General features: G+C 36.8%; 1 protein-coding gene across 3 annotated transcripts in view; it reads right to left on the bottom strand.

Annotated features, from left to right (window-relative positions):
• Positions 1-19457, bottom strand: part of GLIS3 (GLIS family zinc finger 3) — a 486532-nt gene that overhangs the window by 105303 nt on the left and 361772 nt on the right. For all 3 annotated transcript variants that reach the window (XM_047767694.1, XM_047767695.1, XM_047767696.1), the window contains one exon: positions 2422-2583. In XM_047767694.1, coding sequence (XP_047623650.1) covers positions 2422-2583 — 162 coding nt within the window. The remainder of the gene's footprint in view (positions 1-2421; positions 2584-19457) is intronic.

Here is a 19457-nt window from a genome sequence, read left to right as displayed (position 1 = left end):
CAAAAGATGATTCCTCTAGGATGGGGCAGGAATATCTCACTAACTATCTAACACCATTACCACAGTTAACATAATGGTCACTATTATTTAAGTTGGAGAGTAAGAAATAGGTAATGTCATTTTGTCTTTGATTTGGGGATGTTCTTGAAGAAGGCTTGAATACTGACCATTCCTCTAGCTACCCTTCGCCATCTCTGCTGCTGTCAGCCAACTGGGAATAGTATGTCAAAACAGCAATGTCAGGGGCTGGTTTAGGTGTACTAGTGTACTGGTCATTTTAATTCAGATTACCTAAGCTTGATATGGCATGCTATACTTCATCAAACAATATTCATTTATTCTCCATTGACACTATAAATTTATTTATTCTGTCTAGATATTAAGATACTAATAGAGAAATGAATTAATAAAATTTTTCAGGGTTAGAATTATGAACTCAGTTGTTTTTATGGGGAAATCATTTTTCTAGAGGTAAAGAATCTATTTAGCTGAAAAAAGACACTTTATCTGAAATTCTGGCAGCATTAGCATAAGGAGTGCTTAATGAAAGGGAATGGGGACCTAAATTTAAATAATAAAATTCTTCAAGCAACTACAGTTTGCTTTTTAAAATAAATGTTTAATTTCTTAAAATCTTCAAAGATTTTAAAAGAGCTTACCAATTTGTTAAATGCAATAAAAATTTAAACAGAAGGTAGTTTGGATTTTAAAGGAAAATACGTTTTTTAAAGAATTAATAGAGAAATACTTTTAAAAACAATAAAAATAGCTAAGTTTTAAAAGCTACTGCATTGAAATGAATCATGAAATTATTATCTTAGGTAGCTTTCCTCAAAAGTTTTAAAAAGGGATATATATATTTTAATTCAAAATGATTTTAGAAAATAGCCTTAGTTTGATTAGCTAAAATTAGCTCTAAGCAAAGAAGAGTATTGTAGAACCATAACACTTAGCCTCACAATAGTTCTTTCAAACTACAGATAACTAGCTAGAGTAGAAGCAATTTCTCAAGACAATCTTGTCTCATGAATGTTCATTCTTCCATGATAAAGTTTAATGACAAATTGGAAAATTTATTAGATTCTACCAAGTCCATTTCAGACATACAAAGTAGGGCATTTTTAACATAATTTATTCTTTTTTCCTTTAAAAATACTGTTATTCACCAAATTTATTCATTTAATATTCCATTCTGTTGGTGCTAAAATCACTGAATTCAATTCAGCTAAGGCAAAAAAGGGCCCATCTTATACCCATATTATTCTAATTATATTTCAGTTATTTACTAGGCAAATCATCACATTTATGTATATTAGGAGATAGATCTGTTTAAAAAGGTTTATGTGACATATAGCTAAAATGACTTTGATCAATATGACTAATAGAGACTAATATAAAATTTAATAAATATGTCAACTATAACATCAGAAGAATCTTAAATATGTATGAGAAGGTGTATAGAAATAACAGCATCTTTTCAAAATTCAAATTCTGGTATAGTTTAATAATAGACATCAGAATGTTAACACCGAACAAGTACTGTCATGAATACATTATTTGCAAGAACGTGGGATAAGAGATCCGTGAAGTGTATAATACATTTATCCTAATGGCTTTGTTAAGTGAACTACAATTCATATAGGCTACCTGGCCTCATGTAAAGAAAATGGCATCAAAACCTGGGAAACGCAAAGGAGGGCGACCAACATAATTGAGAAAATAAAAGACAGAGTCATGGAAAGGGCATTAGCAAATAAACAAAATGTTTCAGCACTAAGAGATTTAAGATGTAATAATGAAAATCAATTGCTCTCATACGGTTTATGTCAATGGATATGTGGCTGTTAACACATAGAAAGCAAGATGAAACTGAACCCTTGGGAAAGATTTGTTGGGTGTTTTTAGATCAATTAAAGGTGAAAATTCCAGGTAGTTTCTAAAGCAAAAGGCCAGATTCACTTTTAAAAATCATGCCCATCTCAAAGTTCTTACGTTAAGAAGAAAAGAACCAGGGTAAGTAAAGCCTCCTATTTCTAGCAAAAGTATATCTTATGTTCACTGTATATCTTGATATTTAATTAAATGTCCAATCTCTAGTGGTTATTCTCTGTACTAAAATCTGACATATGACAACTCCTAAAATGCTTTGCTTTGTACACAGAGGTAACTGAGGAACCCCCTTTGTCCTACAATCCTACTATCCTAAGTATTACAATTAGGCAGTTGTAATACTTAGGATAACTTCTGACTACAGAAAAATAGGGCCCCTTCTGGCTCTTGACCAGGTTTCAGTGCTGCACTTGGCATGTCTTTATAACCTGGAGACCATAAAGCAAACACCTTCACCATCCCATTATCTAACAGACACTTCCTCACACCAGCACTTGGGGCTGGAGGTTGGAAAGCTCTTGCCATTCTTACAGTGTCCAGATGTGTCCTCTGGTGCTTGGCGCGGTCACTGGAGTTACTGAAGGCCTTCTGACAGCCCGGATGCTGGCACAAATAGGGCTTCTCGCCTGTGTGGCTCCGCAAATGAATCTTGAGATTTTCAAGCCTTGAAAAGGCTTTCTTGCAACCTTCAAACTGTAAAAAGAAAACAATTTTTAGTTGTTGAGAAGGACCTTGAATGTTTGGGGCTGGAGGACAGGAAAAGTAAATGTCCCTAGTTTGTACTTAGTCTAAGACAAAAAAATAAACTCCAAATAGTAACAAATATTGCTTCTAAAATTATCCTTATGTTTATGTGAATTGAATTTTTCCATTTAGTATACATGCCACTTTCCATACCAGATTTGGGTCCCAAACCAATTTCTATGATTACTTATGTCAGAGAAAATTTGCTATGAGCCATCTGGCTCAGTTAATAAAAATACAGTAATGCGTATCTTAAAGATTTGTTAAAAAATTAATACACTTTTCCATTTCCAAATTGGTCTAAGTTAAAACAACCAGGAAGAAACTTTTTACAACCAATGAACTAACAACAACAACAACAACAAAAATCAGGGAGATGAATGAGGAAAAAAAGTAAATTGATGATCTAAGAGTTGGAAATGAAAAAGACATGTGTCTGCTGAATCATTATGATCATAAACTTTCTTAACTCTACTTTAAGTGGTTTTCAACTCGCAAGAGTGACTTCCTTAATATATAGGATGATGTCAAACTTGATGAGATAGTTTTTAACATACTTTTAAAAAGGAACTGGAAGAAAATTCATTTAGTGCTAAATCATTTTCCAAATAAAGTGATGATTATATTTATTTCTACTTTTTTAAAAAAATGCTGTTACCTAGTTCTTAAAAACTGAAAATGAAAAGCTAAAGATTTCAAGAAGTGCTTCAGTGGTTTGTCAATAATATTTATTGATGGCAATATTTACAATGTCATCTGTAGGCAAAATACCAGCTACTATTAGAGGGTCAAAGTGGTTTCAATCCTTGAAGTAATAATGTAATAGAAAACGTGTTAGAGAGTCTATAAATGAAGCATAAATATGAGATGGGTCTTTATCCTTTAACTCTCTCTTTAGTGCTAAGCCCCAGAATATTTATGCCACTTTGACAATTTTAATGCCTTGAGTTCCTGTTTCAAGGAAAACTTAAGAAATGTGAAAAAAAATCAGAGCAAAACATATTATGTTTAAAGCAATTAAGAAACCTTACTTCTTAGAGAGGAATGTAAGGGGTGGTGGGGAGGATAGACATAAAGAAGGTAAATTCAAAATGGTTTTCACTAAAAATTAGTGGGTATAAAACTTAAACTTCCTACAAGAAATGCTATAAAATTCCTTGATTGTCTTACTTATTACAATGACGGAGCACATTGTTTATGAACAGATGACCCAGAGCAGGCCAGGTTTTGGTTAAGTAAAGGATGAATTTTCACCTTTAAGTAAAGGATAAATTAAGGAGAAAGAATAATGAAATGTGTCACAACTCCATCTATTTAAAATTTTGCATGCTGGAGTATTTTAAGAAATTTATGGAAGTTGCACTTATTTTTGATTGAGAGTTATACATGTTTCACAGGCATATGTTGGTTTATTTCAATTTTGATATTTTGCTTAAAATAATTTTAGTGTTTTCCTGATTTATATTTCACATAAAAATAAATTTAGCCTGAACAGAAGATGATTGCTGACAAAGCCAACTACTTTTCAACAGAGTGAAAGACATATAATGTTATATCACTAGAGGGAGAGGGGAGTTAAGCGGTTTATTTCTGCAGGTTTTCAAATGGGTCTCAAATTTGAGAATAAAGGGTCTCAAAGATAACTCCCAATTCATGGCTAAGAGGCCTATGCCAACCAAACTTCTGTTTTTAAGGTTCACTTTGAATCGAAACTCAGTGCAAATTTCTGGAGCTTAGTTTATTTGTCTTGGAATCAGCTGGTGGGCCACACTTAGGTCTAAAATGAGCCTGCGGTTTTGGACACATCAAGTCTGTAGCCTGGTTCCTAGCAAGGCTCTTTTATAGGGTGGGTGCCATTCTGGGGCCAGCTCCAGAAGTGGTATAGATGGCAGGACCCAGCATCCACGCCCTCCTATAGTCACTCCAGATCTTGGTCAGAGAGAAGGCTGTATTATCTTAGCGCCAACATGGAAGTAGAGAACCACTTTAGAATAGATTAATGAGGTTTCTATGAGCACTAGACAAACAAGACCCCTGGATTTACCACACAGTGATTAGAGGGATCCAGATTGTTCTAGAACTAATTCCAACTGTCCACTTCATCAAATTTAAAGTGAATGTAGACTAGCGTTTCTAAGTTCTCTCCAGTTAAAGGTCCATGTAAATGTCTAGTAAAATGTCCAGTTAAAGTCAGTTAATTGATGGTATTATTGTTAACAGAAGCAATGGTCAGAGACCAATGAGCTTGCAGCATTCCAAGCAAATCGATGAAAAGTGAACTACATCACAGAACATCCTGACCATTTTTAAAATATGCAAAGATGATGGAGGAAAATGTGAGCACCCGGGCTGAAAATGACAACAAAAGGATTATCAGTAAAATCATGAAAATCTAACTGATCTGAGGTGTTTCCTCTGTAACAAGAAAGTCCAGAAGACAAACGTATTTGTAGTTCCTGTATTAGCATCATACTATTTTTAGGGGAAATGACTAAGAGTGATGGGCTTTGACAACACTGAGTTATACGAACAAAGATAAGAGAAGCGCAACCTCATATACTCAGGGGCTTCATAATACCCATCATTCACTCTCTCTTGTTGAAGAAATTCACTGGGAAGAAACCGGTAAAATGAAGCACTGAGGAAATGACAAGTGGCTCCGTGGGGGTACCCAACACCCAACCCATCATAGGAGTATGCAGAGAACCACACCTGATTGAACTTGCCACAGTTAACAGTTCTGCAAGAAGAGAAATTAGGCGCTGTTCATTTCTCTAAAGGTGTCTGGATGAAACTTGAAAGCAAACAATTTTATAACGAATCATTATCATTCATTATGAGAATAACCCTGTAATTCAACACAAGAATTTCCTCTCCCTCAGGCAATTGTATTCTAAAGTTTATCAGTTCAATGAAATGCAAATGCATCAAAAATAAACTAACATTCAGGTAAAACCACAAAATTCAAATTGTTACACCCAAACTGCATGTTTTGGATGTTTGAGTAAATGGATGCCTTATTTTCTTCTTCTTCTTCTTTTTTTTTTCTTTTCGTGTTTTCCAAATCTTTTACCTTATAAATGAACACTGAAATACAGGAAAGCAGAAAACATAAGAGAAGAGTTTCCTTGAGTTTGGCCAAATGCTTTCTCATCAAGATTCCTAATGTGCAAAGTCTATCCTGAGATCTAAAGTTCAAATTGTCAACTAACTGACTGCTTGCATCATTGCTGTAAACTAACCCCTACACAAAAATCAACCAATATCTTAATCTCTGATCATCTCCCTCCTGGACTAGCTGTAGCCAGGAACCTAGGGCCCAGTGACACACAACTGGATCATCAGGCTTGAAGTTGACCATGCTTCAAAACATAGGCCATATATAAGGAAGACAAGAGAAAAATGACAAACTCTTAGAATCTAAGGGGGTAGCAAAAGGAGGAAAAGTAGAACAAAAAGAGAGACAAATGCAAAATGGTAATGTGAGAGGGAGCAGTAGTTGGAAAGGGGTCTGGTACACATCAGTGATTTTATCTAAATGTCATTCTTTTTTCCCCCAACAAATATTGAGTAAGCCCAATGAGCACGGCACTATGTGTTCGGCAATGGGAAGTAGAAGATGAATAAAATCAGATTTCACTCATGGGAAAATGGAAGCAAGATCAATGCACGTGGTGGGTAGGTCATAAACTGCTGAACCTTGAAGAGTGATTCTCAAAGACATGGTGCATGGACCAGCAGCATCAGCATACCCTGAGAACTTGTCAGAAACACAACCCAGACTCATCGAACAGAAACCTGGGGTTGCAGCCCAGACATCTGAGTGTTAACAAGCCTTCCAGGAGATGCTGATGCTACAGTGTGCTTGTGAGTTCAGAATGCCACTCATGTTGTAATCATCGTCGATTTTCTTAAGAAAATCTCCTGACAGAAGTAAAGTATCTTTCAGAATTTGCCCATTTCTAATTGGGACAAGGGTCCTATAGACTTGCAGCAGCCAGCTCTGGACTAAAAATAAACATTTTCATCCCACGATAAAGCAGGGTTATCTCCATTTGTACCGCAAATGAGATGAAATTCCTGAATGCCAATCTCATACTAGAGAGTCTTTAAACTCCTGATTATTTAATCTGTTGCCAAGCAGATGTCTAGTTCTGAAATAGGTATGCCTACAAGTTTCCTAATGGCCTCCTGACCAACAAAACATCCCATGTTGCTAGTGCCCATTACATTCCATTGTTGAGGAAAAGCAATGGAGGGGAGCCATCACTTTCCAATCTTACATTTCAGTGCCTTTAAGACATATAAGAACAATGCATGAAACTGAAAGTGACAGAACTTTAAATCTCATGGGTTTTGAAAATACTGCATTGCATGAAGGCTCACGCTGAGAAAAATCTCTTTAACTCTAGGCTTTTTTCAAGCAACAAACCTTAATTAAAAAGTGTAAGTTGCCTCAAACCCAGAGAACCTTAGCATTCACCACTTTGTTAATTTAGGAGACTATTTTATATTTAAAGAATCACAACTGGACTGTAATCATCATCTATATATATTGGCTTGATTACAGATTGTTGACATTAAGTGGCATTAAAATGACCTTTGAAATATAACTTTCCCTTTCTATTAGAGGCTTTTGTGTAAGGTTTTGAAAATGAAAGACTCATTAGACACCATTAAAATGGGATTTATTCCATATGTGTAACCAATAACCAAGTAGAATATTACTCTCTCCCCTAATCAGCTACTGAGAATGTTGAGAAGCACAAGTTCATGTTCAAAGCAGTAATAACTATAAACCTTTCCTGATCAGGTTTCTATACCATCACCAGTGTCAACAAAACCAAAACAGAAAGGAGTCTATGATGCTGGACATGCTTTTTAAAAACATACAGTTGATTTCAATTAAGGCTCAGTGTTTATGACCCTTGGAGGTATAAGCTTTTACAATTTCATCAGTTGAGACCAATTAATCCCATTAGTAATGGCTGATGCTGTGATGAGCCGTGTAGCACCAGGGACTGACTGGTGAATTATACGCTACTTTACATGTCCCACATACAGCCGAAAAGACAAGAGGGATGAAAGGCATTGATGGAAAGGTCAGCAAATATTTATAATGTTGTGGATGTAGTCAAGGAGACTTCTACAATAAGCCCAAGAGTTCAAGTCCACTTGAATCATGGACATACCTGCAAAAGGTAAATGAATGATGGTGTCTCTTGTGACTCAGAAAGAAGGGTCCAAAGGCATAGCCAAGAGCCCAAAGCCACCTCACATACCTGAGAAGAGGTGAGAGATTTGACCTTGTTCAGCTGAGATTTAGAAGTTTCTTTCTAAGAAACTGCTATATGTGCTCATGAATAACATGGAAATCTTTTTAAAATACAGATTTTGATTCAGTAAATGTGGAGTAGGGCTTGAGATTCTTCATTTCTAATAACCTCCTAGATTACACTCTAAATGCCGAATATTTGAAGATCCGCTTTGGGAAGTAAAGTTTTAGGGATCATTAAACTACTTTCAGGTTGAAAATGTACAGTTCGATGGGATATAAAAGAAAAAAGAGAAAAAATAACAGAATTAGAGCAAGAACAAAATAAAGAAATGGATTTCTTTTTTTGTTTTGGTTTTTTTTTTTTTTTTTTTTTTTTTTTTTTTTTTTTTTGCTTTTGGCCGCTCTGCTGCATATGGAATTCCCAGGCTAGGGATCACATCAGAGCTGAAGTTGTGACCTATAGATCTTTAACCCACTGTGCAAGGCCAGAGATAGAACCTGTGTCCCATTGCTCCAGAGATGTCACAGATGCCCTTGCACCACAACGGAAACTCCAAGAAAGGGCTTGCTTTTGAAGAACCTAACTATGGCAGCTTTACCCTTAAAAGTGCAGAAGAGTAAAATCTAATTTTGTTGTTGTTGTTGTCTTTTTAGGGCTGCAGCCATGGCATATGGAGGTTCCCAGGCTAGGGGTCTAATCAGAGCTACAGCTGCCAGCCTAATCCAGAGAAACAGCAATGCCAGATCTGAGCTGCATCTGCGACCTACACCACAGCTCACAGCAATGTCGGATCGTTAACCCACTGAGCAAGGCCAGAGATCGAACCCAGAACTTCACGATTTCTAGTTGGATTCGTTTCCACTGTGCCACAATGGGAACTCCAAAATCTAATTTTTAAGTTTAGGTTGGGAAGCTAACAGAAACTGTTGTCTGGGGCAGAAAAAAAAAGCAGAAGAAAAGTCAGGGGAAACAAAGGATAAGAAATCAAATGAGAAAGACTGCAAAAGCGTACTGGGGCCATCTGACTTAGCTTCTCCTTCAATCTTATTCACATTTGGACATAATGCTCACTTCATGGTACCCTCTGTTTTCTGTTCCCAGAGCATTCTCATTAGGCCTGAGTGCTCCAGAAAATCTTTTTTTTTTTTTTTTGTCGTTTTAGGGCTACACTCGTGACATATGGAGGTTCCCAGGCTAGGGGTCCAATCAGAGCTGTAGCTGCTGGCCTATGCCACAACCACAGCCACGTGGGATCTGAGCCAAGTCTGTGAGCTACACCACAGCTCAAGGCAATGCAAGATCCTTAACCCACTGAGCAAGGCCAGGGATCGAACCTGCACTCTCATGGATACCAGTCAGATTCGTTTCCGCTGAGCCATGACAGGAACTCGTCCAGCAAATCTTAATATTTACCACATCAGTTTGTAGGAAATGTTACATAAAGGGAGAAAAAGAAAACAATTCAAATGTTTTGAGGTTTTAAAAATGGATCTAGTTCATGAATTTATTATACAGAGTAATGCAGAGTTCCTTCCTCTCGGCACTTTACTCAGACCACTAACTCTGTAATGAGGACAGAGACATCTTTGCACACTATCACTTTGTGATTTTACTCATGTTTTATACTAATCACCTCCTTGTCCATATTAAAACAATGTACCTGCAGGAAAGTAATTTCTCTGTTTCCTTTTGGTTGCTAAAAGGTAATATCTGATTTAAAAATATTTCAAAGGTTCTACTCAGAGAAATAGTGGCCTCATTGGAAAATTATTTAAAGTGGTAGTAGGGACCTGGGTCACTTTGCTGTACAGCAGAAATTGACAGAACATTGTAAATCAATCAGAACAAAAAATAAAAAAAAAAGTTTTTAAATGGTGGTAGAGTTATCACTGGTTAATTTGAGAGTTTTCTCAACTTCAAGGAAAGTAGTATACACCAAACTGATTTTCCAGAGATTCCAAATATCCAAAGAGATTTTCACTTCCACTTCTTAGGACAGCCTTCAAAGTTTCCTGGCCCTTTGGCTTTGCTAGGGCAGGCAGAGTGGGGAGAGACTCTGGCACTTTGGCCTCAATGAGTCAACCACTGCAGTGCAAGCCACTCATCTGGCATTCTCAAGTGCCTACAGTACTCATTTATCCAGATTTTCTGGAACTATTAAACTTTTGCAGAATTAATATGAAACCCCTTGTGTAATGTTTACCTAAACCGTAATAAAGAGATCCCAGTTATTATGTTTTTCCTTGTTATTCTAGTGTATGAAATGAATCTATTAACTGGCTCATAAATACAACTTCCTGGCTTGTTGTACTTCTTGTTTTTGATTAAGAAATCTGCATAAAACAAAGGTTACCTAAATGGGCGGTATGTGTGTGTTTCTTATTGGTCTAAGGCAATTCACTGTTTTTTCACATTTTGGGTCGTGGGCAGCAGTTGATCTTTAAAAGGGCACTCTAAATGAGGTGGCAAAATAAATGAGGGTGCAAGATAAAAATGAAAATGGAAAAATTGTTTTAGAGAAGCCACATGACAATGTAGAGAGAAATATGTCATTGTTGTGCCAACATTTGAATGAACCACATTAAATTTTTATGGAAATTATCAAGTGTCTGGTTTATAAAAATTGAAAGGAGCTAGGGACAAATGGAACCTCATCACAGGCATTACATTCACAAGTGGAAAAAGACTACTCCACATTGCCACACTCATATTTTAAATATATCTTATAGCTGTCTCCATTTAGTCAACAGATAAAAAGTATCATATATTATTCATGCTATGTCAATACAATGCAAAAATCCACAATTTCAAGCAAATAAGTATTCCATGAGTGTGTAAATAATGAAAAAATGGTTGTCCAGGGTTGTTTAAATGTAACAGTAAGTTACTTGAATTTTGTTGTTTTGATAAACAATGCATCAGTGCTAATGCATTAATTTCATGAAATCTGTAAATACCTGCCCATTCAAGAATGTATCCTTCAGAGATTCAGAGTCAGATCTCAATAAATGCACTTTGATTACATGCTAGTAGAGCAAATATAGTTAAGGCTATACAATGAGTCCTGCATAAATATACTCAAAAAATTAAATTATTTAATCTTTTGTTTATCTGTGTTTCTGACCACCACATAGCCTTATGTAATTTCTTCTACATGGATATACATAAACATACTACTTCTTTGAATAAAATATATTGTACATAGAAAAGCAGTTTTCACACATTTTGTTACTCTTTATTAAACAATTTTTCACATTCTTTAAGTACTAGTCTTTATGCAAATGGACCAGGGAATGCTAAGTTTCTTGCACATTCAGCAGTTTATAGGCTATGTGGATGATACAAAAGAACCTTCAGGATCCATCCTACCTTTTCTGCATCATAGTACATTCCAGGAGACAGCACACACTCAGAACAAATGTGGAATCTGACGCAGCCTGCTCCAATACCCCCAAGTTATTGTCTATATATGAAGGGTGAGGAAACAGAGAAACTGAAGTAATCATCCTTTGGACTTTAGGCATTATTTTTCACATTTTTTTAATGCCAGAAACATTCTCTAAAACTCTAATTTCTCTAAAAGTTCCCTCAAGTTTCAGAAGACATGGATATATGAAGTAAAAGAGAACTAAGTAATCAAAAGACTGGTTCATCATCCTGTACAGTAGAAAATTGACAGAACACTATAAACCAACTATAATGAAAAACAAAATCATCATATAAAAAAAATCAAAAGAAAAGGAGAAGTGGAAAAACAAAAACAGAGGAGAGAGACTACCGGTCAAAGTAGGGCTCCTCATGTCCTTGGTCAGGCTGTCCCCTCCCTGCTGCCCTCCCACATTTCCCAGTGGGTTCTGGGCCAGTCCAGCTGCAGTTCTCTAGTTAAGTAGGATGCTCCACTTTGCCTCTGCCTCTGCTTGTGCTACTCCTTGTACCTGGTGACATCCTATTGACGCTTTAGTTTGGTGTCGCCTCCTCTGTGGCACCTCCATTTATGCTTTCACCAAGACACAATGGATCACTCCCCCACACACATCAAGCCTTGCCCACTGACTTACTAATGCAGGAAGGTACACTAATTAGATTGTTTGTCTCCCCCACTAGACCATGAGCTTTATGAGGATAAGGGATTGAGTCTTATTAATCTTTTTATTGCCAGTACTGGGTACAGTGTTTGGCATATACTAAAGTGACTGCTGATTACTTGTTAAATAAATGCTAAATGAAATAGAGAGAATGAACTCTTTGTAAAAAAGCATATCGATTTCCTAGACTTCCTTGTGTAGTAAGCTCATTAAGGCCTTTTAATTAGGTAGGGCAAGTTACCATTCATGATGACATCAAATGGTCAACATCGCAAAAACTATAAAATACATTTATATAGGCTTTGCTGGATTTTAATGTTCTATAGAATTACTGTAAATACATAATTATTTTAATATCTAACCATGTGGGGAAACAATACTAACAAAACATATGGCTGTATTTTTTTGTGGATGTGATGCATTAACTTCTTTATTGATGTTCGGAGAAATTTGTAGCAATACTGGTGAACGGAGTGAGCATTTTTCCTACCCCACCCTTTCCCAAATTTGAGCTAAACATACAAAGACCCATTGGGAATGTGTTATTAACAATAATTCAAGGCACATAAATGTGTGCCCTCTTTCTACATAAAGGAAAAGAAACTGTTTTAAATTGTCCTAAGCTGAGCTAATATGTTCTCAAATATGCCAGGAAAGAGCCTCTCATCAGAGGTTCTCATGCAAAGAAAAAAGATCTTTGGTACTTTGCCCTGAATTGCCTTGAGTCAAATATCCCCTCTTTGAGTCAAACGATTTCCCATGCCATGTCTCTGCCCACCATCCTATAGCCAGTCTCTTCAAATGAGAGGAGGCCATTATGACCCCATAGAACCCCAGGTTATAACCATGCTTAGTTCCAGAGCTTTCTGTATTCAGAGCACAGGGGGCTGTAGCAAGGCCTTGGCTCTGCCTTTTCTGTTGGCAGTGGACTGGCTGCCCTGTAATTGTCTTTGACTGCAAAGAGGAGAAATGCCACTGCTTGCCTTCAGTTTTATTAAGAATTGGCATGCTTGGTTTAACAGAGTTAAGCAATATATTTATTTACTACGGTGTTTCCCAAAATGATTGCTGAATTCTGTCATCTCTTGACTGAGAAACTGTTTGCGAGTTGCAACAGAATGTATGCTAACATACATACAGTAACACAAACTTTCAAGACAAACTGTTTAAGTCAATTTGCTATCATATAGGCACATAGGTGCAAATATGTGCATATGCACTTTTGGGTACAGCCATGGGCACACACTAACACTTGTACACATATCCCACACAGATTCTGTAATAAATGTGTATTTTTAAGATCTGTGTGCAGGGGTGTAGAGGCAAGCATGAATTTGCCAAGAGAGAAAAGGAAATTCACACACGAAGAGAATAATTTACCATAAATTGGCCCACACTGAGTTTATTCCAAAAAACAGAGTGCAAGATGCCAAATTTTTAATGGCTCTTACTATTCCAGATCTGGCCCTGACAAGCTTTGGAAGAGATGCAAGTGGGCAGGAAAGATGGGATTAAAAAATTATATCTTAAGCCTTTTCACTTTCAAATGTAAAATTTCAACCACTGTAATGGGGCGGTGGGGAAAGAGAGTGGCAGGGATATTTTCCTGACACTGTGCTTTTCTCAACAAAAAGCCATCAATTTTCTTTATGCATTGCTTAAATATAAAGTCTGTACTTGCTACAAGTCATCTGCATCTGACTGCTTAAAACAAGCAGATATGAAGATAATGGAAGTCAAACCTTGCATTAGCCCTGGCAGCCATCGCAAAGGTGTGCGCCCAGAGTGATGCTTTTGGGCAGCTTCAACAGTCCAAGGACTGACAATTCTCTGTGACAACCCACAAGATTCATCAAGACCCCTCGCTTGGTTCCGAAATGTGTCATCTCCAAGGTTCTTTCTTTTACAGCTGAGCTTTTCTCATGACTTTCCATCACATGCCTGACTGGCATGTAGCAGGTGCCCAGAAAAACTCAAATTCCTTCTACTTGCTATTTTCCTTCCTTGTTCTGGTTTTAAACTACCTATCCTGTCTCTGAGCCCTTCTCTGTCTTGTTTGTTGAGGGAATTGCTCTTCCTATATATATGCCCATTGCTTACTCATGGGCAAGAAAATACCATCAAATTCATTAATCGTGTCCACAGGGGTTTAGGTATTGAGACTCACAGGATATTCAATTACTGTATAAATGCATTCAGTTTGATCCCTGTGATTCTTAAGCAATACCTTGGCTAAGATTTGTAATCTCAATCCCCTTGAATATTCCATTTAATGCAACTTTCACCCTTTCTCTCAGAACCTGACTCCAATTACCACAAGAATAATGGGTCTACATAAAATTTTACCTAAAATTGTCAAGTTTGGGGAATATGTGGATCATCTCATATGTTTTAATTTAATGGGAATATTGGTCTATTATTTACAGTAGTTGGTCTTTTCACAGATTTAAATAACTATTGTTTCTTATTCTCCAAAGGGGAAAAAAAATGAGTAAAGCATGCTATTGCTAAGGTATGTTTCTTGCTTTATCTCCTTAGCCATCTTACAGAGCCAACAGTCCTGATGTGAAAGTACTTAGCACACAGTAAATTTCCAATAAAACTCATCCATTATTGTCATCATCTTTCATATAGTCAAATTATCTAGTATTATTATCCCCATTTTACAAGTGAAGAAAATTGAGGCTTAGAGAAGTTTGGTGACTCACCAAAGATGTAGTTAAGTGAGTGGCTGGTCCATAACTAGAATCATGGCCTTCTGGCTCAATTATGTAACCAAGTATTTCCATTATGTAACCAAGTATTTCCTCCATGCAACACCAAGGTAATGTTATTTCTCAAGAGGTTAAAGAGATAAAGAAAAAATATATGTTCTGGAAGGAATCCAAATGTGCTTTTCCTTTGTTTCTTTACAAAGAAGTAGTTTAAACTCACTATAGTGAATACCATCATATATTCTAAACTATACCAATCATTCTCACCAAAGTCTGAGCATAGAGGGAAGTCTCTAATAATGATTAAAATATTGTGAGCCTTATGTTCTTGGCAAAATCTTTTGTTTTACTAGTTGTAATTCCCAAATTAAAAAAAAAATAGCATGCATCTGTAAATCACTCAGATGCTTATGCTGCTGAAAGACAAATACGGAGTTCCCGTTGTGGTGCAGTGGTTAACGAATCTGACTAGGAACAATGAGGTTGCGGGTTCAATCCCTGGCCTTGCTCAGTGGGGTAAGGATCTGGCATTGCTGTGGCTCTGGCATAGGCTGGTGGCTACAGCTCTGATTGGACCCCTAGCCTGGGAACCTCCATATGCCGCAGGAGAGGCTCAAGATAAGGCAAAAAGACAAAAAAAAAAAAAAAGAGAGAAGAAAAAAAAAGACAATTGCAACATCAGATCTAGTGTGAAATAGTATACCTGAGCATTCTGGAAAGACTTGAAGACTGTATATTCAGCAAAACAATGAAATATTTTACAGTGTGGACCCTTACTCATTTCATCAAATGAAGAGGTTCCTGAAATTACCAAGTTATCAATGATTACTAAACTTGGTCCCTCTTAGATGATTTGTGGCTTTACTTATGGGGAAATGAAAGATGTTTTAGACATTACCATAATCTAACAGTGTTTATTGTGTATTAGGTGCTCAATAAATGTGTTTTTTGAAAAATGGTTAATGATTGAATATTTGCCTAAATATTTGTTGTAGCACTTCTAATTCCATTTGATGCAAAATTTCTCAAGAAAGAGAAAAACAGTTCATTTTACTACTTTCTTTTGTTGGATACAAGGATCCAAACTGTATCACATCAGAAGGCATAGGGTTATCAACTGTTAAACTTGGTCTAGATGTCTCCTTTGAGCTCCAGTTTCTATTGCCTATTCAATATCTGTATACTGATGGTCCACAGGTACCTCAAAGTAAATATTCTAACACTTGACAATGACCTTTCCCCCTAAACAGAGCTACACTCCCTGCTCCTATTTACCCAACAGTGCAGCTCAGTACCTAGAAGCAATCCGTGACATCCCTCTCCCCTACATCCATCTCCAATATCTAGGTCCTCAGAAATACCTCTCAAATATGTCTACTACTCTCCATCAACTTCTGACCTCCTCTCCCTAGTCTAAGCAACCATCCTCTCCCACTTGGTTTACCTCAGTAATATCCTAATTGTCTCCATCCACTCTTGGCCCCATCTACCATCTAGTCTCTACAATGGAAACCTAATCTTGCCATATACTTATGTCAAATTCTTCAAAGGGTTTCTCCTTGGTTTTTGGATAAAGACATAAGCTTAATCATGGATTACAAGGTCTTGCTTGATCTGGCTCCTGCCTACTCTCCAGCCTCATCCTCACTTCACATTCTTCCACTTGGATCCCTCAGCTTCAGCCACATGGTCTTGGAGATGCCATGCCCTTTCTTACCTCAAAGCACCTACATGTGCTATTTGCTTGGCCTGGAAAAATGTTTTCCTTCTAGTGGCCTGGTTAAATATTACTTATCTTTTTGAACTTAGCCTAAATATCCCCTTTTTGGGAAAGTAGGCACTGTTGCTGAGCTTAGGTTTAGTCTGCCATGTATATGCCCTTATAACAGCCTCATGGACAGTGAGCTCCTTTAGGAAGGGGACCAGGTTGGTCCATTTTATGATGCACTAGTGTGCACAGAAACCTCCCCGGGCAGATTTGTTGAATAATGGGCAAATGAGTTATTATATATTAAAATATAAGCTATTTATATTAAAATGCTTTCTTTTCCTCCCTCCCTTGCTTCCTTTCTCTTTTTAAAACTATGCTGTTAGGGCTTAAAATCCACTCAAAATAACTATATGCTCATAGGAACAGTGATTGTTACTAACAAATAATGAGGAAAAATAAAGGATGAGTATAACTTAAAGAACAGATCCTCAGGTCTGGAGAAAAAATATATTTGTAAAGCTCTCTATAATTTCTAAGTGCTACACGAAATGCAAATGTTTTCTAGATTCCAACTGCACACACAGAAATATCTCAACTCATTTTGACAAAGTTATCCACCAGGGAGATGAATAAATAGCTTCACTAAATACATATGGTGCAATTATACCCAGCAATAAGGGACAATAGGTCTTACTTTACAGTAATCGAAAAATTCAAAGCCCAATTATTTCAGCTGCTCAGTAAATAATACTAAAAAGACGTGATGGTAAAGAAACTTAAGAACAGACTGTATTAGTAAATGCTAATGATCTCTTTATGATCCACAGAGCCACTTCTTTTTCTTCTGAAGGAAAGAAAGCTTTTTGTAAATTAAGAAAAAAATAGACATCCATGAGCTACAGCCAAGAACAAAATGAAAGCAGGGAGTACTCCTTTTGATCTTTCAAGAGTAGTATTTAGTTAAAGAATGTATGCTGGACTACAGAAAAACACCACCAGAAACATGAGCGTTTGGGACCTGAAAAATATAGTTGTTGGCAGCTGGCCTTTTTTTTTTTTTTTTAAAAAAAAAAAAAAAAAAGAGGACTTGTCTCCATAGTTCCAAATTTCAGGTCAAACTGACACTGACTTTAATGAAAGGGGTCAGTTTCAGACTTCTTTTTTGGAATGCAGAAGCACTACAAGTAATTGGTATAATTAGCAGTTTAGATATGCAAATAAAATTCAAACTTGAAATGACTGAGATGGAAAAGCAACCTCAACTAAAGAAAAAATAAGGAAAGAGAGGAGAGAGAAGCATTGAAAAAAACAGCACTGGCCCTTCTGGACGATCTGAGATAAAGAACAGATAGTAAAGATAGACAGATGTCTTTTAAGATAAGCCCTTTGAGGGTGAGAGGAAAAGAGGAAGTTGCCTAGCCACAGATTCACCCAGACCAAGAAAATTTGGTGAATGACAATCAACAAGCCAGAGCTGGAACTACTGCCTTATTTAGAGCTCTTGTTTGCATGTTCTCTGGACTTGTGGTGTTTATTATTTTCTAATTTGAGCAAACCATGTAAGCTTTTGGCACCTCAAAAAATAAAATCACATGGCCAAGAAAGATGTTTATTCAAGGAGGTAAAAGTTAGCTCAAAGGCAATAGCTTCCTTCTTTCTTAGCCACCTTACTACTGGGGAATGACAATCTACGTCACTGTTGTTCTGCCTATCTGGGATCCACCCACAAGAGGCCCACTTGAGCCAGAAGCCTCCAAAGAGTAGCACCACCACAGGGAACCCATGGCATTCTCTGATCTTCTGGACGTGACCAGTTTCACCCAATTTGTATTTCTCTGCACACTGTATTTCTTCTTCATAATTCTTTGCTCATCTGCCATTAAATAAAAATTTCAGTAATCATTTGCATCATAGTTATCTCCTGAGCTCTGTATCTAGATGTTCTACCCCCATTTCCAGAGCCTTATCAGAGTGCCTGGAACTTGCCAGGTGCTCAATGAATGAAAATGGAAAAATCTGAGATTGATGTGTAATATCAGGTCAGATCATCCAAATGTCAAAGCCACTCTTGATCATTTATTCACTGACCAAAAATCTATTATTACTATTATTATTATTATTAATTGTGTGGAGACAACACATAAGGCCTAAAACAATCACATACCAAGTAGTACCCTAGGACAGTACTTCTCAGACTTCAATGTGAACACAAATCTCCTGAGGAATTCACTCTAAGGCTGACTGATTCAGCAGGACTGGACTGTGGCCTGAGAGTCTACATTTCCAAAAAAAAAAAAAAACTCTCAAGAGATAGTGAATGATCCTCAGGGTACACTTTGTGTAATAAGTTGGGTCAAATTGACAACTTAAACACAGCTTTTCCCCCATGTGAATTTGATTTACTTTGCCTTAATAAAAATAATTTGATGATTATTACCAAGGTGATTCCTGGTTCAGATAATCATACAGATGTCTGCTTAGGAAGATGAAGGATCACCATTTACTGATTTTCTCTGGACCTGCGGTCTGTATTTTCTGGTGAACTCTATCATACCAGAAAATTTAGCCATGTTTTCATTATCCCAATGAAATATCTACTGGTATCAAAAGAAATTGGCCAGTTAAAAAAAAAGTGAATATGAATTTTCTGCAGGACATATTTTCATGACAAAGTCTTTTGAGAATATTTGTCTTTTTCTAGTTCTTTGGACAAATTAGTGCATGTGCAGCACTGTAGTATCTATATAACTTAAAGGGTCCTCTTTACCTACTAGGATTTCTTTCCATTTCTGTGACTGATGTTGCACAAATCTTTCTTTCCAACAGTTTTCAAACCATTGTGGAAAGCCCGGAACAGGCTGATAGATATTGATATTTTGATCTCTGACACCAACTCCCACATCTATTATTATTCAATAATTCTTCTGTAAAGTGACAGAGTTTGGGTTATTTCCTCAAATGACACAATAATGTAAATGTTTTCTGCAGGCCATATCTGAACGTCTCTTTGTTCACATGGTCTTGCCTCATACCA

Source organism: Phacochoerus africanus, chromosome 2 (assembly GCF_016906955.1).
Source record: "Phacochoerus africanus isolate WHEZ1 chromosome 2, ROS_Pafr_v1, whole genome shotgun sequence".
Taxonomy (NCBI): domain Eukaryota; kingdom Metazoa; phylum Chordata; class Mammalia; order Artiodactyla; family Suidae; genus Phacochoerus; species Phacochoerus africanus.
Note: the sequence above shows the minus strand (reverse complement) of the source record. Positions and strands in the feature narration are given on the sequence as shown.